Here is a 22,749-nt window from a genome sequence, read left to right as displayed (position 1 = left end):
CATACGAAAGAAAGAAGATTCAAAAGTAATATTTCCTTAAGCATTAAGAACAGAGTTTTGGTGTTTTTCCTTTTAAGATACTTTAAGTAGTTTTCCTATTATCCGTAGGGTTATGATTTGTGTAACCCTATATAAAGAGATCTAATTATCAATAAGAACTATCTTCCAGCATTAACCTTATTCTCAAGAGAGACTAGGGTTAAAGGAAGCTTTGCAATCAAGTTATCTCTGTTCTTCTTTGTTCTTACCTAATCACGGCACCACCAGTTACACGAGCGCAGTCGGCTCGTATCAACTGTCTTGCTTAGATGATATGGCATATTAAAAATATCATCTACCCATCAATCTAATTCTCAAACTTATGGAGAAGAAAGCAGAAAGGTGACAAATGTAGCATCATACCTCACTGAAGGTGAAGACACTATCTCCAACATAAGCATCAATGCACCAAAAGGATTACGAGTCAGGGTGATGCCAAGAAGGCCACACTTCAAGAAGATAAGAGATAAACTAAGCTACCAAGTGATCTTTTCATCTTCTACATCCATAATTAAAGATGTGTTTCGATCAATCACATGATCCAATGGAATGTAGAGAGTTAGGAGTCCATTCGTTGTGACAAGCAAAGCTGATGATAGCTATCACATATATTATTATTTTTATAGCCATAAAGAAAAAATAAAGTTCATTACAGATTCAATTATTCAAACCAAAGAGAAAAGAAAACATATAGCAGCCTGAGTTCAAACCCTGAGTATGCCATTTAGAGTCCTTTTTTTCTCATTAGCTTGTGGTCTTATAAAAGTTTTGACTGGTGCTGCTAGTCTCAGTTTCTTCTTTAAATGTGAGACCCTTTATAATAACAGCAAAAAGATTGGCCATAACGTCAATAAGTTCATAGATGTTCAGATATTTTGCAGCCTGCAAAATATCATCAAAAGATTCAACATGTACTAAAAAACATTCTAAAAGCTTAATAGGCTAAGAACACAAAGGAAAAGAGAACGAGTGACTTACCGAATCGAGAGCGAAGAAAGTATCTTTGTTGAGGTTTCTGACGAAATTTATGTCCCAAGCCTTGAGCTCAGTGTCATCAGCGTTGGCTTTGGAGTGCTTCTTATAGTACTTGATAACGTTAACGAGGGCTGCACTGTTCACTTTTGAAAGAGTGATTCCATTATTGGTGCGGTCATCTTCGATCATGCACTTGATTCTCTGAGACATGAGCACAATGGCTTCATCGACCTCGAAAGATACGCCATAAGAGCTCTTGAGGGTGATATTCTTCGACATAGTTGCAAAGTATCCGAAAAGGTAGAGAGGGAAATGATGAATGAATACAAAGGTTGGTGAATTGGTGGTGCTTTATTTATAGGACCTAATGGTTAACTAGAAAATCGTAATTATATTGTATTCCCCACGTATCACTTGTTGGATTAAGCTTGAGGTTAGCTTGAGATGCAAGTTTTCCAATCCTATTGAGTTTTAGTTATTAAAAGAGATTAGGAAATATCTAATTATGTGATACCTATTAGAGAATGACGAGAGTAGATGATTGGAAGAATTGTATATTGACTCTCATAAGGATGATGGTTTGGGTTACATGTCTATTTATACTAGAGATGTTTCCTAAACTATATAGATACAAATATATGCAAATATCTTATATAATAAATATCCAATATTCACAATAATATTTACGATCTCCTGGATCCTTCTATAATACCTAATTATTTTAGGAATTTTTTGTTGCTATATTATCCTTCGTGATCTATGTGACAATCATTTTTCCCATCGGTCTTAATGGCTTCACACCTGTTAATTTCCGGGATGTGCTCAATGGATCTCTCAACTCGGATTATTTGGTTGGTATGTATCGTTTAAGTGTATTTGTTTTATCAATAAACAGGTTATTAAATTGTGATTAATTTTGTGTATTAATGTATCATTTATATACAGATGTGATCGGACATTTTTTCGAGGTAAGTCATGTTGAGATGATTTCAGTTAATGGAAAAGAGATCCAAAAGATTTCACTTGAGATACGTGATCTAGAGTAAGTTCATATACACGTTATCCTTGCATAGTTGTAATTTATGTATTGCTCTAATTAATTAAAATTTGAAAGTAACCAAGTTACCGTAAATCTATAAATATTTTATTGAGACCTTTTTAAAATGAGTATATGATCTTCTCTTTTTTTTTGATCTCGATCTTTTCATATGAATCAGATATTTACGGGGCTAGGATTTCTTGAAGAATATATGACTGAACCTACTGACGGGAACAATGGTTTTATCGATCATAGAATTCGTTTCTTTCTAGTAGATATGAAGTAAGTATTCAAGATTCATAAATATAATTGTTTTTAATTTTCTAGACATCATATGTGTTGAAATTCTTTTATTTTAACTTACAGTAACACCATCATTAAGTGTGTTGCTTATGGAGCACTTGCTCATGATTTCCAAGATTTATGGAATTCAACAAATGCAAACGTTGTAATCTGTGTTTTACAGTTTTGGCAAATTAATTGGGGAGTAGGTAATGAACTGTTGTATTTTATTTTGTTAAAAATCGGTGAAGCTGATATTATCTGTTTATTTTGCTTAAATGATTTTGTTTCTCATGATAAGGTCGATTCAAGAAGTTAACTAACATTGATGGGTTTTGCAAACTTGTGTTTGAGCCCAATGATGTTACAGAAATCGATATTTTCTGAAAAAGATAATACATTTTGTTTAAATAGTTCTGAATTATAATTTTATGTAGTTTGGTAAGTTTATATTTTTGTTGTTACTCTTTATAGGATTACAAATGGGAAATTTTGAAGATTTTTTTCAAATAAATTGTTCTTTTTTTTTCATTTTCTAAAAGACTTTTTTATAAGTTCTGCATTTCATATTTTATTATTATATTTCTATGTTTCGTTTTATCTTATAAAATCTTTTATTTGATTGTCTATTTTTTTTATCTTAAATCATAACTAATTTTATATAAGTAGTTACTTCCACTAAATAAGTTTCAATTACTCCTAAACAATAACACAAGTTTTTTTTAAAAAAAGAAGAAAAAAAATCTTAATCTAACATTGTATAACATATCAAATATGTCACCCACATTTTTGACTTTAAAATAACTATAGACAACAAATATTATATCTATTTTAGTTTATTCACTTCGCGCAAGACTCGGGTTATTACCTAGTATACTTTTACAAGAAGAAAAAAGTTATGTTACAAAAAGGGGGAAGAAAACAGTTTAATAACGTCGTCACTTGATTTATTCAGAGAAAATTTAGGATATAATTATTTTTTGGACGGATAGAATTGTTAAAAGTTAAGAGTTTAAAGAGAATTTTTTTAATCAATTTTTTTTTGTAAACCATTTTCCACATGTCAAAATTTTATTGGTTGTACGACTTGCGCTTTAATATATAGGGGATAATCGTTGAATACTAACTTTGTTCAACAATCGCCTTGTAAGTCCCCGAATGTATAGTCATGGACCGTCAACATAAAGCTATTGAGTATTAAGTTATGTTTATTGATATATTGGTTTTTAAACCCATTTAATTTACGTTGGCCTTCAATGATATTATCGGTCTTGTAACGCCTAGCGCCTATGCAAATTAAAAATATATGAAATTTTACTATAAAAATATTTTATAACTAATTATTTTTATAAATATAAAATCAATAATAATTTAATTAATAAAATTTATTTAAAATAAACAATTTACTATTAATAACAAATTAAATTTCATCTTCTAATAGAGGTTCTCTAAAACATTTATTTTTCAAAAATGTAGAGAATATATATTTTATTACATTAGCCATGTTTTTATTAATTTTTCATTTTTGTTGATTTTATCTTGTTTTTATAATATTTCTATTAACAAGAATTTTTTTACCCAAAAAAACAAAAAAAAAAATATTATCCATAATCGGCACAAAATATGACATAATTATTTATGCATATATAGTAGTTTAATTGATTGTCTGTGTAGACATTCTTTATATATATATATATAGTACTTTAAAATATATATAAGAAAACATGTTAATTATAAACAAATTTGAGCGTACCTTTAAATATTTTGAGTATATATTATCTTACAGTGGACACAAATTTTATCAATAACAATATACTATATTTTATTTCCTAATACAAATATATGTATTCTACTAATATACATTACAAACTAGATTTTGACCCGCGCTTTTGAAGCGCGGAATATTTTACGATGAAAAATTTCACTAATAATTTAACAAATATTTTGGTTATTTTAAAGAGTGTGTATTTAAAATATTTTTGCATTTAAATCAGTATTTTTAAATTCAACCCGACTGTGATTATACCGGTTAATCCGGAGATCTGACAATTCAATTTATGTTTTTAAAATATTCATATTAAAAAATTACTAAAACCCGAGACTAACCGATTGAACTGATGGATGACCGATATATAATCTAATTGGATTTAAATTGTAATAGTTTCATAATTTGTAATCTTATAATCGAAATTTTAAAGTTCACTATTTTGCAATTTATGAAATTATGACGTTTCTACAAAATTTTAAAGAGAAAATGATAGATCTAAAAAAACTAAGATTAATTATTGTATTATCTGGAAACATTGATAGTAGTATAAAAAATATATTGTTTGGAAACATTGATAGTAGTATAAAGAAATAAGTATATTGTTTGAAAACATGGATAGTAGTATAAAGAAAAGAACATTAGTGACTTAATGTATGTTTAACTATAAAGTATAAATGTGTATTTAATTTAAAAACTTATAAAATAAATGTTAGGTCCAACAAAATGTTTCTGTTTTAATAAGATAGATAACTACCGACCAATAATTATGAACGCAGACTTATATGCGGAAATGTGTATTATATAGACAATATTAATAGATACGGGATATTTTACTTTTTAATGCTATTATCTCGTGAATATTAATATAATGGACAAACCTTTAACAATGAACTACATGATAATCTGCGTCTTGCGCATAGTGAGTTTTTTTTAAATATGATGTATTTAAATATTATAAATAATATCCATTTTCTATCGATACCTTTTTTGCATTTGATTAAAGATGGGTATTCGGGTATCATGTGGTTCAGTTTTGTTTAGTCCAGTTTGGATCTTTGCGGATTCGGTTCGTTTCGGATTTTTGCGGGTTCGGTTTAGATTCTAATAACCCATTTATTTATTCTTAAATTAAAGTTCATATATATATATTTAATTTATAAAATCTAAAAAATAAAATAATATATAACATATAAATTTAAATAATTTATGCCAAAATACATAAACTTCACATCAAAATTAGTTTAGCTTAAATATTTGAATAAAAATCAGTAGACATTTAAGTATTTTGGGTATTTTGAGTATTGTTTACCTATTTTAAACATGTACTTTATTTTTATATATTTCCAAGTATTCTAGAAAACTTAAAAATAACTTATATATTTTGTATATTCTTTTAGATATTAAATTTAAAAATAACTAATATATTTAAGTATATCAATCTGGTTCGAATATACTTGGACACCCAAAAATATTTCGGTTCGGATAGGATTCGATTTCGGTTCTCTAAATACTAAAAATTTAAACTGGTTAAGATTTCTAACCAATTTTGGTTAAAGTTCAGTACTACTTTTCAGAATGAATTTGGTTCGTTTTTTTGGATTCAGATTTTGTCCAATCCTATATTTTTATTGTAACAAAAATTTTAGATGAAAGTGATGGTGGTTCATATTTATTTATGGTATGTAAGAATTTTTAAACCAAAACACATTCTATTATGTATGTGATCCATTTACTTAATCGTTAGGATAAAACCTACGCTTTGCACATGGTGAGCTTATATAATAAAAATTAAAAATATATAGTATTGAAAAATTAAATATGTATATGTGTTTGAAATTTTTAATATGCATACAATTATGTTTCTTTATATAATCATCTATATATTGGGTTAAGAATTTGTAATTGTGGCCCGAAATCTATTTTAAATTTATGATGAACATGATCGATTTGGGCTTAAATTTTTTTTTCACTTTAAAATTGTAATGTGGTCATCAAGTGAATTTTTATTACAAAATAAAGTTCTAAATTGTTTTTAATACTTTACTTTTACATCACTGGAAACCGTTTTAATGGTTTTAGAACCAGAATCTTAGTATTATTTCCAAAATAAAATTACTTTGAGCTTAGTATTCCACATAGTTTTGAAGGATTTCAACTGGACATCTAAATTGATACAGACAATTTTCTTGCTTTAAGTTGTTAGCTTTATATAAATATATTATTTAATTTGAATATTTATTAAATGAAAATTATATTAATACAATTTGATGATCATTTGTATCTTTTTATAACAAAAAAGAAGCCATTGATCACAAAAATTTCAAAGTGAGATTTTAAAATTTCTAATAAATTATGATCGTTTAAAAAATTTAAGATATAAACATATAAGAAAAAATGTAAATTTTTTTTATATGATTAATGTGATTATTTAATATCTTTTAATAATATAAAATATACAAAAGAGCTAAGATACAAAAATTGTTATCAAATATTTATTATTCATAATCATTAATTGTCATATATACGTTAATCATATTAGATAATTCCGTAGCTTTTATTTAAGGAAAGTGCGAAAATTTTCTTTTGTACACTATTTATCAATTTGATAGTTAATTTAATAAAAAATATAATATAAATTAAGATAGACCAACCTATTTTCTAAGAACTCCGAATTTCATTCTAATGGTGACATGTGACTACAAAATAATGTTGCAATGTTCTCAATTAATATATAAGGGATGCTAAACCATTGATCATTAATTTTTAACATAATAAATTTAACAGTTTTAGTAATTTATTTTCATTTTTTTAATTTCAAAATATAACATATACGAAAAAAATCTACATTTTAATTTTATACCTAATCTGATTGTTTAATTTATTTTAATAATATAAAATTAAACAAAAAATGATGGAGGAGATATAGATTGTTATCAAATTTTCATTATTAGAATCATTAATTGCTATTTATATATTAGTCATATTTGGTAATTCTGTAGTTTTTTTTTAAGAAAAGAGATTAAAATATTAATTGTACACTTTAATTAATTTTATGATTAGTTTACTGAAAACTATAATATATACTTAATCGGACCAACATAATTTCTAAGGATTCTGAATTTCATTCTGGTGATGACACGTGGCTACACTTAAAGGTTGTAATATTTCTCAATTAATATATAAGGGATATTAACACCTCTTGATTTGTTTTTTTTTCTTTTTTTACACCTCTTGATTTTAATGCAAAGGTCACGTAAATATCAAATATTAAGGAGAGGTTTACTTTCATGTGGCTCCCAATCCAATTCCAAGGAAACCTAATTTTATTAAACTATATATGATCAAAAGTCTGTAGAATTTTTCTCATCACATATACGAATTCAAAGTAAACAGACATTATCATGTTACATATGCACTATATTGATAAAAATATTATCGTATATTGGTGAAATCATTGAACTCAAAATGAAACAATATAAATGCATTAAACAATTTTGCAGAGATAGTCAGCAAAAAAAATTGTAGAGAAAGAGAATAGTATCATCATCATCCAAAATTAGAACTTTGAATTCCAAGGAAAGGCAAAATGACAAAGCAACAATCATCCAAAAGACAGATATGATAAGAGTCTCTTATTTCAAGCAATTTGTGAACCCAGTTGCAGAATTTTGCGATTCGATTTCACTAATATCACTGCATATGGATGATCTGGTTTTGGTAAGTCTTCTTAAGTATGTATATGTCGTTTTAGTTGAATTTGTTTTGAGTATGTATATATTTTAAACTCGATGACAAAAGCCCAAAAGTATTTCAAAGTTTGTATGTGTTAAACACTCCCTAATAAAGTTTGTATGTTATAATTATTAGGTATGATCGACTTTAGCTAAAAGACTGCATATCATATACCAAAATCTTTATTAATTATGTTTGGGTTAATATAAGTTTTCCTAGAGAATTTATTTTGGACTTACACATTATTAAATCGTTTGTTATACTGCCACGTAAAGTCAGTTGACATTCTAATTAAGTGACATCTAAGCAAGATTCTTTTTTAATTAATACAAATCTAAGGTTATAACTTTTTAAATGTTTCTCAATTAATATATAGAGGATTACCAAGGTTATCAAACGAAATATGTTAGGATGCACTAGACAATCTATCTTATTAAAACAGAAACATTCTGTTGGACCTAACATTTATTTTGTAAATTTTTAAATTAAATACACCTTTATACTTTATAGTTAAACATACATTAAGTCACTAATGTTCTTTTTTTATACTACTATACATGTTTCCAAACAATATACTTATTTCTTTATACTACTATCAATGTTTCCAAACAATATATTTTTTATACTATTATCAATGTTTCCAAATATTACAATAATTAATCTTAGTTATTTTATATCTATCATTTTCTCTTTAAAATTTTGTAGAAACGTCATAATTTCATAAATTGCAAAATAGTGAACTTTAAAATTTCGATTATAAGATTGCAAATTATGAAACTATTACAATTTAAATCCAATTAGATTACATATCGGTCATCCATCAGTTCAAACGGTGAATCTCGGGTTTTAGTAATTTTTTAATATGAATATTTTAAAAACATAAATTGAATTGTCAGATCTCCGGATTAACCGGTATAATCACAATCGGATTGAATTTAAAAATACTGATTTAAATGCAAAAATATTTTAAATACACACTCTTTAAAAATAACCAAAATATTTGTTAAATTATTAGTGAAATTTTTCATCGTAAAATATCCCGCGCTTCAAAAGCGCGGGTCAAAATCTAGTCTAATTAGAAAACCAAAATCTACTTGAGCTAGTTGGTGGCTTATCAGCAATGTAACTCTTACATTATTCGGTAATATTGAGGGTCGACTCAAGATATTCACCATCCAATTACATTAAGATTATGCATGACATTTATAACAAAACAATAAATAATGAAAAAAACAGGTTATTCGGAGCAATGATCTACTGTACTAGATGTTTTTTTAAGAATACTCTACTAGATGTTGTGACGTGTAGATTGAAGTGATGATACAATATATACATGTCTAGCTAGTTCTTATAATATTAATATATATGAGTTGGTTTTCTTGTTGTAGATGTATAAAGCCAAGGGTTATAATTTCAAATTTTGATAAATTTCAGGGTTTACGACGGCAAACCCTGAAATGTATTTGTTTTTTTTGGTAACATGTTAAGCTTACCATTTTCTGAAACAAGAATTACAATGTTGTTGTTGAACAACTTATTACAGGGGGAAACAGAGGAAGAGAGCATAAAAGAAAGACAAGAACAACAAGAAAACAGGACACTTGCAGAAACTATGGAGGGAAAAGAGCGCTAGAGGATAGGTACAGGAGCAGATAAGAGACAGAGCCCTCTCGAGGCGGTGGCAGGGAGAGGAGGCGGTCCCTCATCGAGCGGTCAACCCTTGAGATGATCGCAGCTTCGGTAGATGAGACTTGCCTGAAGATGCGATGGTTCCGTTCCCTCCAAAGATTGTAGATAAGGATCTGCAAAAGGAGCTTAATCACAGTCACAGCACCAGGGTAAGAGGCAATGTGAGGCTGTTCAATGATGTTCAAAACCGCATCAGGAGAAGCAGGTGGAGCAGAGAGCAACCAACCAGAGAAGTGAGCCCATACTCGCTTAGAGAAGTTACACAGGAAAAACAAATGGGCGTGCGATTCTAGTCCCGAGGAGCAGAGGGGACAGGAAGCCGGGACTGTCATCCCCCATGATAAAAGTCTGTCTCTAGTAGGCAACCTAGCTAGCATTGTCATCCACGATATAAAAGAGTATCGAGGAACCGCTTCCTTGAACCAGATGAGATTACTCCATGGCACAACAGGGGATTTTTCCCTCATCAAGTCCCAAGTTGCTTTTAAGGAGAACTTTTTTGAGAAGGACCAGTTACCCGTCCGCCAGAGATAAGTGTCTTGCCCCCTTGCGTCAGAAGGTGGCTGCATAGTGGAGAGAACCACTTGGAGAGTTTCAGCTTCTGCTGAGCGAGCTGGGGGTAGAATCCAGTGTCCATTTGCTGCAGCCACAGAGACAGTTGAGTCAATGGGTATCTGCAAATCCCTCGTTCCTCTAGCGCCAAAAACAGAGATCAGAGGCCCAAGATCAGTCCACCAGTCATACCAGAAGCTGACCGTCTTACCATCACCTAGATTACATCGCATAAGTTCATTCAGTTTCGGCTTCAGCTGCAACATCCTATTAACGGAGGCTGAGAAGGTAGATGAAGTCGAAACTGTCCAGAATCTTTGGCCAGCAAGAACATTCTGCCGCAACCATGCCACCCAAATGGAACCGGACTCAGAGAAAAAGTTCCAGACTCTTTTAAGCTCGAATACCAGCTGGAACTCCTCTAATCTCCTGATACCAAGGCCTCCCTCATTTCTCGGTTTGCAAATATTTTCCCAGCTGACTCGAGCCCCTGAAGCCGGAGTTGTTTTGTTCTTCCACAAAAATGAGGCACACATTGAATCCACAGTAGCATAAAATCTCTTCGGAAGAGAGAAGACTGAGCTCCAGAAGTTCACCATGCCGTATATCACAGAAGAGACCAGGGTGATTTTTCCTGCAAATGACAGAGTTTTAGCCGTCCAAGAGTTGAGCTTAGAAGAGATCCGCTCTAGGAAAGGCTGGAGCGTAGCATAACTGATTTTCTTCGGGCTGAGAGGTAAACCAAGATACCGCGTCGGGAAGGTGCCTTTTTTAAACCCTGAGATGTCACTGATGACAGTAGACTCCAGCGTTGTGTAACCTCCAAAAAAAATTTCTGATTTTTCAGAGTTCATATCTAATCCAGTCCATGATTTAAACCCCGCCATAACACCCTTCACCCCCGAGACAGAGAAAAGAGATCCATCGGTGAACACAAGGAGATCGTCCGCAAAAAGCAGATGAGTGACTCTGGGGGTAGAACATAGGGGGTGGAGACCGAAAGCACCATCATCAACAGCTTTTTCCAGAAGTTTTGAAAGCACTTCCATCACCATAATGAAGAGATATGGCGAGATAGCATCTCCCTGACGTAGGCCTTTCTTCCCCGGGAAGAACCCAGCAAGTTCACCATTAATGGCCACAGAAAATCTTGGGGTAGATATGCATTCTTTGATCCAGGTTACGAAGATAGGAGGAAATCCCTGAGCCTGGAGGACTTTAATGACAAAATCCCAGCAGATAGTGTCAAAAGCCTTCCTGATATCGATCTTGAGCATGCTGCTTCTACTACAGGTTGGTGTCTCATACTTCCGGATCAGCTCTGCCGCCAAGAGGACGTTCTCTCCCAGACTCCGGCCCTTGAGGAATGCAGATTGAGAACGACTGATTGAAGCCTGCAGGATGGGCTTCAGCCGATTGGCGATGATTTTTGTGATTATCTTGTAGACTATATTGCAGCAGCTTATGGGTCGATAGTCTTGAAGCTTTTCTGCTGCAGGTGACTTAGGAATAAGTGTGATGGTAGTGGTATTGAGATCCTTCAGTAGACGACCATTCCTAAAGAACTCAGCCACTGCTGCCACAACATCCCCTCCAACAGTATCCCATGAAGCTTTTAGGAACTCAAAAGAATAACCATCGGGTCCCGGGCTCTTGTTTAGAGGCATTGAAAAGACTGTTCCTCTGATCTCTGTTTCTAATACATCTCTTTTAAGGTAAGCTTTCTGAAGGTCAGAGCACCTGAAAGTGAGCAGACTCTCTAGAGATGCCACTGATACTGGCGAGACAGGAAGCTCAGTGTCACCGAGGATGCTCTGGAAGTAAGACGCAGAGTGTTCCTTGATAGCATCCAACGAACCTAAAAACCTGCCAGAGCCATCAATCAGATAATGAATATGGTTTCTCGAGTTACGCTCAGCAACCGTATTGTGATAGAAGACTGTGTTTCTGTCCCCCACATCTGCCCAGCGGACCCTTGATCGCTGCCTAAAGAACTTGTGCTCTGCATTCTGTAGGGTGTTTAGAACAGCACGCTCTCTATGCTCCTCCACAGCAGCAAATTGATCCGGTTGGGTTAGTAAAGAGTTCTGTAGCCTTTCAACTATAATCGACTGCTCCTTTACCCGGCCTGTGATACAACTGTAGTGAGTCTTGTTCAACCTTCTTAGACAAGGCTTGAGCAGTTTCATTCGCCGAACAAGCTTGTATTGATGAGAACCCTCAGTTTGTGCACTTTCCCACGCTTCAGCAATTGCAGCAGGGTAATCTGGGTGGTCAATGATGTGATGATAGAACTTGAACGGTTTGCGCTGATGTCTGCTTAGAGAGGGAATCCTGAAGAGGCAAGGTGCATGATCAGAGTCTTTTGGGTCAAGGAAATCCGCATAAGAGTCCTGGAAACCAGAAGCCCAAGAGCGATTGATGAGAGCATGATCAATCCTTTTGGAGATAGGATTAGTGTCACTGTTGTTCCACCAAGTGAAAGGGGAGCCTTTTGCCTGGCACTCAAATAGCTCCGCATCCTGCATAACCGCAACTAAATCATCAACTCCCGAATCATCTATAAGCACAGAAGGGTACCCAGAGTGCTGGCTGATCCGGATAATTTGGTTGAAATCCCCCAAGACTGCCCACGGAGAGTTTAAAACAGGCGAGGAGTTATGAATATCAGCAAGCTCATCCCATAGTGCCTTCCGCTCTGCAACGGTATTGAACCCATAGACAAAGGTGACTGTGTAGTTAACATTCTCCGCCATAAGAAAAATCCCGCATGTAACAGCCTGCGCTGACGACTTGTAGATAAAAACGCGGACCGAGGAGTCCCAAACTACTATAATCCGACCCGAAGGATGGTGGTCGTAGTTACCAAAAAATTTCCATCCGATAGGAATAGAATTTTGAATCCGTCTTGAATTATTTTCCTGAATATGCGTCTCTAAGAACGCTCCGAAAAGTGGCTTCTGAATATTAATCCAGTCTTTAACCATACCGTGGCGTCTGTCTCTGTTTAAGCCCCTGACATTCCACGCAAAAAATTTCGACATTATAAATTATATGGATTTTGCGACCTTACGGCCACACCTCTGGTGGTTAACCAGCAAAAACGGATCTTCAGACTCTGCTTCACCAGGATCTTCAGACAGCGAGGGTGATACGTAGACAGCACTATGGATCGTAGCATCTGTCATTGGTGTTTGAGCCAATTGATCAGTCGTCGTGGAGGGCTCAGGCGATGTGAACACAGTGTCTCCTGCAGGTTTATCAGCTGGTATTTCACCTTCCTCCAAAGATCGAGTTCGAGAGGGCTTCCTCTTTTCACCCTTTACTTGTTGTTTAGCACCCACACTGTGACCAGTGCGCCTACTCTCCATCCCACGACCCTTTCGAGAAAGACCTCTCGGCCTCTCCTTTGCTTTATCCCCGGGAGGGCTAACTGATCGTTTTCTTCCTGTCCCACCGTCTTGGGGGTGAGTACGACATTTAGTTCGCAGATGACCGTATTTCCCACAGGCTTCACATTTCATGGGCAGCCAAGGATACGAAACCGATATCTCTACCTCACGACCAGACGTAAACCCAGTGATGATCTTCGTTGGGAGCTCCTTAGTCAAGTCCACTCGAACAAACAGCTTTGCAACCTGGAAATTCTCCTTACGTTCTGTTTCGGGTGCCAATGAGACCGGTTTCCCAACTGCCGTTGCGAGTCTACTGAGGCTTTGTTGATTGAAGAGCAGGTACGGAACATCCCTCATCTCGACTGGTACCACAGCACTGGTGATCGGAGCCTCCTCTGGTGTGAAGTCAGGAGACCAAGGCGCCACAAACATCGGGTAGCCCGCTACATTCCAGCAGGACCTAGTCAAAAGATGCTCTCTGGTTTTAGCATTTGTGACTTTTAACAAGAATTCTCCTTGACCAATGTTGTGCACAAAGATCCTAGGACCTGACTTTGCCCAAACGGCATTAACAACTCCTATGATACGTCCCATTGAAGGCCAATCCCCGTGGAACCGTGCATAAATGAATTCGCGAAATTCTTCCTTAGCAGCAGCAATATTTTCATCCGGAATCAGAACAAAAGGTGCCCCCGAAACATGCTCTGAAGGTGTTCCAAGCTCCTCTAGGATCGCAGATTGTTTAAGAAGACTGGCATAGCTTTTTGCTCCAGAGTGCAGACCCGACAAATTAGCTTCAACAGGTTCTGCCTCTGCGGTAATCACAGGTAAGGGGTCCTCCTGCGAGTCCTTCTGAAGTGTAAAAGGTATATCCTTCGCCAGAGTCTGAGGAGAGAGCTCCCCGATGTCCTTAGAAGTAGGTAGATGCTCACCAGCCGTGAGATTAGTGTCTTCCACCACCGATACTGGCGGCGAGGTTTCGGGAACGACGGATCCAACAGTCAACCCAGAAATCAATTCAGGCACCACTACCACCGGAGTGGCAATTGCAGCATCAGCGCACGAGGCACTGGCGAGGGGAGATGCCTTGGAGATCTTCTTAACCGTTGCAGCCGGCTTCGAGGCTCCCTGAAGACGCGCCATCTTCGAGGATCCTTTCAACAGGTTACGGGACTTTTTCTTCTTTTTGGGAGTCATGGAAGTTAGGGAATCGAGAGAGACAGAAGATGAGGGGGAGAGTTCTCACCGGAGCGGCGTGAGGCCGTCCAGCGGCGGAGCTAGGGTCTGAAATGTATTTGTTGATACACGTACATATATTAACCAAGGAAAATAGCTCATGAGATGTTCACCTAAGTTTTCTTCAACACAAAAATATATTGAAATCTAATAAGCACATAGATTGCCAAATGAATTCCAGTGCCGGCTTTGGAGAGTGCTTTAAGGGAGTTCTGAGGGTGCAAATACAAAAGATTCTCATTTTTTCACTAAATCAATACTATTAAAATAGAAGAACAAAATTGGACCAAACTTGTGTGTAGATTAAAAAAAATTTAAACTATATCATATACAATTATACAACTATATCATAACTAACTAGTAATCATTAAATATAGACTAAATCTAATAATGATGCTTAAAATACTGTAAGACCAAATCTAATTACCAAATAACAACAGCTTTATATATTTCGAATTAAATCATTACAACCTGTTAACATGTAAAACAATTTAAGATAGCATCCTATACATTGAATAATTAGATATGTATCTCGACGCTGAAGAACAAACTGTCCTCTTTTGTTCCTCTTTTCCATTCTATTCCTTTTTTCCATTCCTATCCTCTTTTGATTGTACAATAATCAATACTAGATTTTGATCCGCGCTTCGAAAACGCGGATATTATTTTTCACTTTTATGAAATATATTATTTGTTTGTAATTATTGAATTTATTTATTTTAATAAAAAAATTATAATAAATTCGACACATAGAGTGTCTCTGGTAAACTATGTATTTCTCTAGTTTTGTTTTATTCGCTCTTCAATCAACATATTTATTTGATTTGTTGTTAAAATAAATGATTATAGACTTTAATCTCTGCACCTCCGCGGATGTATATTTTAAAAAATATGATGATATTTGTTTTTCATGTAATTATTAGGGTTTGGCAAAATGAATCCGAGGAACATAACTGATATCAATCCGTAAATATAGTACCAAACCTGAACATAAATTGATTAAATATTCGAATTATTCAAAATTTTGTTAGTTAGAGAACCGAATCGGACCGAAGTATTCGTGTACCTGAATTTATCTAAAAATAGATTTATATACTTATATATTAATTATTTTTATATTTAACGTATATAAAACATCAAGAATGATACTTTTAAATTGGTTTAAAATACTTGAAAATATATATAGGTAGTCAAAAACAAATATCTGAAATAGTTAAAGTATACTCAAATCACCAAAAATACTTAAAATAATTATTGATTTCGTATCCAAAATTTTAAATCAAACCAATTGATATGTTAAGCTTAGGTATTCTGATATATGTTATTTAAATTTATAGGTAATATATTACTTTATTTATAGATTTTGAGAAATTTAAAATATATAGTGATTTAAAACTTTAAAAATAATTTAGATATGTTATCCAAACCCAAACCAAACCTGCAAATATCCGAATCAAACTCAAACAAAAATTTAGAAACATCTTAATAAGACTGAAATCTTTGACCTCGAAAACCCAAAACGCAAACCGATCAGAACCAAACCCGTATGGATGTCTGAAAACCCATCCTTTAGTCATTATTATATATCGTATAATTTCATCATATAATTAATCGTATTTTATATGTACTATTATATAAGTTATCATATAATTAATAGTATTTAATACGTATCATCAGAAAAATAATTACATATATTATATTTTAAAAATTTAATATGAAATATAACCCATAATTTGAGTTGGTATTTCAAATTGGCTTTATATTGTATTTTCTTATATATAAGACAACATTCTTTTATAATGGACTTAATAACGTAAGCTCATTACTTTTTCTGTTTAATATTACTATCTGTGTTTCCAAACAAAATATTTTTTTTAAAAAAGACTACAATCTATGTTTCCAAACACGCCAAATTTTTTTAATACTCTTATCCAAGTATCCAAACACACCGAAATTGTACTTCAGCTTTAATAAGATAGATTATTATAACAGAAGCACAAAGTTGGACCAAACTTGTGTCTAGATAAACTGTTTTTTTAACTATATCCTATACAATTATGCAAATATATTATAACTAACTACTAATCATTAAATATAGACTAAATATACTAATGTTGCTTAAATATTGTAAGACCAAATATAGTTATCAAATAACAACAACTTTATATATTTCAAATTAAATCATTACAACGTCTTAACATGTAAAACAATTTAAGGTAGCTTTCTATACATTGAATAATTAGATCCTTATAATCTCGACACAAAGGAAAAAAAATCCTCTTATCTGTCATTCTATTCCTCTTTTCCATTTCATTCTCTTTCCATTGTACAAAAACATGCAAAGTTCTAGAAACAAATTATGTGTAACTTTGATTCTACAACTTTCTAATGTAACTAAAGTACCTTTTTATGAATGTGTCTTCTTCTAATGTAATCAAACAATTTTAGATCAACAAAACGGATGCATATTCAACTGCCGTGAGGGAAATATGCAACTTCTTTTGTATAACATTCATGGATCATGATTTATAAATTATACAGTTGTATGAAGTTTATAACAAAATAACTATGTTTACAGTCATTAGAATGATACTAGCATTTTTCTTGGCCAATTTAAAATGACCGAGAAGACTCAAGGAAATCTACCATTGATTGGTAACAAAAAGATCAATCAATTCTGGAAAGAAAAAAAGATCAATGAACCTTAATTTAATGACATAAATTTTGGTTGTATTGATAATTTGTTTAATCTAAAACAAAAAAAAAACGTTTCTAAATTTGTATATCTTATTAAGGTCTATGTATATTCAAAAAACAAAACTAATGGTAACAATCCTCAGTGAATATAGGAAGTAACAAATCGAAGTAGATATATTAACTAATAATCGAAATAAATGGACAAAAGTTTGTTAACAAATGTAGAATCACAGTTAACAGAAATTCTGGTACAATATATAAAGATCCATAAATATCAGACATAAACTGTTAAAATTAAGAAGATAATTTATTTTGGATAAACAAGTACAATTAACTATATTTTAAATTTGAAACCAACATCTAATATATAAATGATCAACCTACATATAGTTACCGTGAATTTATTAGATATTGCAAGAGTTTTTAATATAATTTATTTTCATTATTAAAATCAACTTCAATGTAGATATCTTTATAAAAGATAAGATATAATAATACTATGTAAGATAAATATTATCACAATTTTCTGTTAAAATCGGATCATCCAAATATTTAAATGTAGGGAAATTGTGCCCTATATACATAAAAAGCACAAATTCACTAGTTAATTAGACTCCCTCTCTCTTCTACTTTCTCTTCCTATTTCTTTCTAATCTCTTTCTCTCTCTCAAAATCTAATTCTCATTTTTGGTTATTTTCCAAGTAAGCCTTTACATGTATCCAATTTTTTATTCAAAAATCCAAAAATATGATTTTTAACCGACTTATTCCAAATTATCTGAAATATTGAAGCGAACGAAAACCATATTGAACTCAAAATTTTATTGGTTTTCTAAAATTGTTATACAAATCAAATCGAATACAAAAAAATCAAACCAAAACCAAACCTAAATCTATAATTAATCGAACAATTCTTATATCTCTTAAACTTAAAACCACTACCGAACCAAAACCGGAAAAAAATTGGAATATAATCAAAAACTGAATACTCATACCTGAACATATTAGTGAACAACCAGACGGGTTAAAATATGTCAAAAAAAGTAATTACGCGCTTTGAAAGTACGGTTCAAAATCTAATTTATTATTATATTTGAAGCTCTTAAATTATTGATCCAGCTTTTTAAATCATTATCAACATGAAAAAAATATTATATGTCAAAAGGCGACCTCACTTTTCAGCCAGACCTGATGAAATCATACATGATTTATTAGTTGATGGTAACATGAGAAAAACTAAAACACAGAGATGAGCACAAGTACTAACACCACGTGCGAGACCCAAACCACAGTTCATGGGCCTTAATTAATATCTACATATAAAAAATCACACTTATATAGTGACTAAGCAAGGTTATTGCTGATGACACTGACGATGTTGGGTAGAACGGATTTATAGGCTTTTTCAGAAGGATGTGCGAAGTCCCAGAATACGTGGCTACCAGAATCTAAGCATGGAATCGGAGTCATCACCGAGCAACAACATGGTTTAGCCGTTCTAAACCATGAAATATATTAAATTTTTTAAACTATAACCCTTCGTTTTATATATCTACAACAAGGAATAGTTAGCCAGTGTTGATCAAGTTACCATATTTACTAGGATTTTTGATGACGTCAAGAAGTGAGTTATACATATCAATGTAGACGAATTTGCCATCTGGGAGACTTTGTCTGAATTTTACGACCAAGTTTGCTACCTTTTGATTATATATCTTAGCACCATGGTTAACATGCGGAAGACATATCAAATCTCCGCTCATTTGTCTCGCCCCTGGCAAACACCCTAACGGTAACGTTCCAAGAACCGCAAATTTTCTCACTCCCATATTATATAGATTCTGCATTGATTGTCATATTAAATAACTTAACAATTTTACAAAATTTTGACCACACCTTTCATTTTATAAATATAAAATTTTATTTTATATTTTGTATATAATCATTTTTAGATATTACATTCATGTCATTTAAAATAGATAAATAGATAATATATAGTTCTAACAATAATAATTTAATATACGTTATCGATTTTATCTTTTGTAAAAAATATTACATAATTTATGAATTTTAATCATTTTAAAGGTGAATTATATTTTAGTCACTTTAAATGGTGAATGATATTTTATCTATTATTTAAATAAAAGTATTTTTTCAAAATATATTACCAGTTTAATATAATTTGTCTATGTAATTCATTTATTACTTCTATTTTAATATAATATAGACTATACTTATAATTTTATAAAATTAGCATATAATTTTGATTATAATAAAATTTTAATTAAATTAATTTATAATAATATTATACTACTAATTACAAAATTAATCAGTAAATTAATTAAAAATGTTTAGTTTTTCAAAAATATTTTGTTAGATTTTTTTCTCAACAGATTTTGTTATTACTAAATTAATTTAAAATTTAAAATTTAAATAGATTTGTTATTATTATCCTTATAATTATTTAGAAATGTTATACATTAAATAAACTAATGTAAATAATTAAACAATGTAACTCAATATATGGACCTGTTGACAAAAAAAAATATATATATATATATATGGATCTAGTATGACTATTTTATAGTAGATAAAATAGTACTTTTTAATACAGAAGATTTAAATAACAAGAACTATAACCCAAACATTTTTAGATTGTCTTATATACCTGCACGAACGCAGTTTTCCAATCTATGAGCTGATCAGTGTATGTTTCGATATTGTATCTCAATTTCTTAGCTCGAGTTGCAAAAAATGTGATAGCAATATCATTATTTCCAGCAGAGATTAGGACCACAGCATTGGCTATAATCTCTTTAACTTTAGCGGCATCTCCAACTTCTTGGCTTAATTTTTGTATGTAACTTTGGAAGTCTTTCAGCTGATCTTTTACCCATATTACGCCTTATAAATGAGTCCACATAGGTTTTATTTTTAACTAACGTTACCATAAAGGATAATTTAATCAAGATCATTAACTTTTTAAATGAAGGTAATAACTATTTGTTTTGTTTAGTTACCTGTATAGATGCAGTGAATTTGTCTAACCCTGAACCACCAGACGCAAAGCAAACTCCGGTAGGAAGCTCACTACTTTTAAGAAATGAGCTACGGAAAGCAGGTACAAGATTCTTTATCCCTAAACCCTCGGCTACATATACACATATCATGATGTGTTCAAAACAATACACATATCATGACATTTCATTTTTTAGAATGTAGCTATGTATAACTGTTAGATTATAATTTATACTCCATTGTAAAATAATATTTTAGAATTTGTTTGATTATGAGTTGGATAAAGAACAATATACCAACTAAATCCGATAGTACTCTTCCGTTACCGAATCTTCCAGTAGGTGTATGATAAGGAAAGTTGCGTCCGTATGGCAAAAAGTTGCTCTTCGACACTGTTTAGCATATTGTTTTTTTTTTTTTTTGCTAAAGCTATCCTTTTAGTTTAAAAGGTTTCAGTTGCAAGTGAGAGAGTACGTGATGTCATTTTTTTTTGGTGAAGTCATCCAACGTTTAGCAACTTTGGCATATTGTTGTTACCAGTATCGAGAATCGAATCTCCAAATGCAAGAATCGCTGGAAATCTTCCAGTTTGTATAGCATGAATACATGAAAGCCATAAAGAAAATGATACTACTAGAAACTTTGTGGATCTACAATCCATCTCAAAGAGATTGCTAATTAAGTACTCCCTCCGTTTCATATTATTTGTCGTTCTAAGTCTTTGCACACAGATTAAGAAAACATTTAATTTTACATATTTCCAAAATAAAAATACTATTACCAATACACATCGACCAATATAAAAATAGAATAGAGAATATTTTCAATAAAATTTTGTATTGAAAACCGAAAACGACACTTATTTTGAAACAAAAATTTTACTCTAGAACGACATATAATTTGAAACGGAGGGAGTACGTTTTTATGTTTTAATTTTTTTTAATTTTTCTAGCTGTAATTTTATATTTTTCATATTAATTTTTAGATTATCGGTTTACATTGATTTATACACAATTGGAGGATTGAGAGAGTTAATCGAGTCCCTCAAATAATGGTATGAAACTTGTTTATTTTGTGGTTAAATGAACACTCCCCACTTCTATCATTAGACTGATTTTATATTTAGTAAACCTAACAAATCAGGTCTTACCACTCATTTTCATTGAATTATCGGAGTGATTTACACTACAAGAATGTGCAGATTTAATCATATTGATGTGGTTACCATTTATGTTATATTGTTATATATTCAACTTGATTATTTCAAATCAGAAATATTATGTTTATACACTAAACCTATAAAAACGACACTTAAATGAATGATAGAGGGTGTAATTCAATTACAATATTTCAAAGAATTTAAATTCAACAACAATCTAATGTTATTCAGTTAATAATTCTAAACCATGTTTTAAATATAGTGGTCTTGGATCTCTTGTAAATCATAACTATAAGATTTTTAAATTTGATGTTATCCATGCAGATTTCAAATATTTTATAAATATGGGAAATCGGACTGTATGCCAAGAAAAAAACATAATTCATTCGCTAACTAAATGACCTATTATACCAATACACCTCGTATCTTTTATTTAATAATGTCCTTTTATGCTTGTAAGCATCTGGTTCAACCTGAAAAATAATAACAATTTACATTAGTGATTATTTTTGCAAAAAATAACTCGTGGCTCTTTGATATTCCCTCTCCATCAACTGTATCAAGTACAAAATTCTTTTCTTCAACGCAGTAACATGTACTATATCCATTAATGTCATCAGATACACTTATCTTTTGTCACTGTGTGGCCCAAAATTGATCGGAGAAGATGAATATATTTTGCTTATTGTGTTCTATTCTATTTTATGTATATAGAATAAAATGTAAAGAAAATATGTATTATGTCTGTTCTATTCATATTATGTAATTCAATATATTCTGTTACTATACTATTTTGTTATGTTTCTTTCCATTTGACGATTACTAAAGAGTGTTCTATTTCGTTTAGAAATATAGTTTGTAGTTTGCTTAAGTTTTAACTATCATAACATGTTTTTGAACCTGTAAAATCGTACTATAATATATATTGAATAGTTTAATATTACATAATATAATTTAATATTATATATATTTTAGATTTTGATATTTGGGTTTAGGGTTTAGTAATTAAGATTTAGAGTTTAATATTTAGAAGGTGAGGAATTATGGTTGGAGTCATCATTAACTCTTCTATTCAATTATATATATTTCATCATTTCACTAATATATACTATGCTATTTTTTTGTTATATTCTATTTAGGTTTAGAGTTTATATTTGAGTTTAGGGTT

General features: G+C 31.6%; 2 protein-coding genes across 2 annotated transcripts; both read right to left on the bottom strand.

Annotated features, from left to right (window-relative positions):
- Window positions 1–783: 783 nt before the first annotated feature.
- LOC108833643 (SKP1-like protein 1B) lies at window positions 784–1,350 on the bottom strand. Its single transcript, XM_018607056.2, has 2 exons — window positions 1,018–1,350; window positions 784–921 (listed from the first exon to the last, which is right to left on the bottom strand). Exons 1-2 carry the CDS (start codon window positions 1,291–1,293, stop codon window positions 784–786), a joined length of 414 nt encoding a protein of 137 aa, XP_018462558.1. The 5' UTR covers window positions 1,294–1,350.
- A 17,398-nt stretch (window positions 1,351–18,748) lies between these two features.
- On the bottom strand, window positions 18,749–21,083 carry LOC108810934 (GDSL esterase/lipase At5g63170). The gene is made up of 6 exons (XM_018583000.1): window positions 20,935–21,083; window positions 20,719–20,819; window positions 20,427–20,555; window positions 20,073–20,311; window positions 18,996–19,245; window positions 18,749–18,909 (listed from the first exon to the last, which is right to left on the bottom strand). The coding sequence occupies exons 1-6, from the start codon at window positions 21,081–21,083 to the stop codon at window positions 18,749–18,751; spliced, it is 1,029 nt and encodes a 342-aa protein (XP_018438502.1).
- Window positions 21,084–22,749: the final 1,666 nt, after the last annotated feature.

This window comes from Raphanus sativus, chromosome 6 (genome assembly GCF_000801105.2).
Source record: "Raphanus sativus cultivar WK10039 chromosome 6, ASM80110v3, whole genome shotgun sequence".
Taxonomy (NCBI): Eukaryota; Viridiplantae; Streptophyta; class Magnoliopsida; order Brassicales; family Brassicaceae; genus Raphanus; species Raphanus sativus.
The sequence above is the reverse complement of the archived record's forward strand: the minus strand, read 5'-3'. Positions and strand labels throughout refer to the sequence as shown.

Excerpts from the sequence above, each read along its gene's own strand:
- LOC108833643 (XM_018607056.2), bottom strand. The coding sequence starts at position 1,293 with ATGTCGAAGAATATCACCCTCAAGAGCTCTTATGGCGTATCTTTCGAG. Across the intron at positions 922-1,017 it reads CTTTCTTCGCTCTCGATTCG|GCTGCAAAATATCTGAACAT; the intron begins GTAAGTCACTCG and ends GATATTTTGCAG.
- LOC108810934 (XM_018583000.1), bottom strand. The coding sequence starts at position 21,083 with ATGGATTGTAGATCCACAAAGTTTCTAGTAGTATCATTTTCTTTATGG. Across the intron at positions 20,820-20,934 it reads AACAATATGCCAAAGTTGCT|AACAGTGTCGAAGAGCAACT; the intron begins AAACGTTGGATG and ends AACAATATGCTA. Across the intron at positions 19,246-20,072 it reads GGAAAACTGCGTTCGTGCAG|AATCTATATAATATGGGAGT; the intron begins GTATATAAGACA and ends CAATCAATGCAG.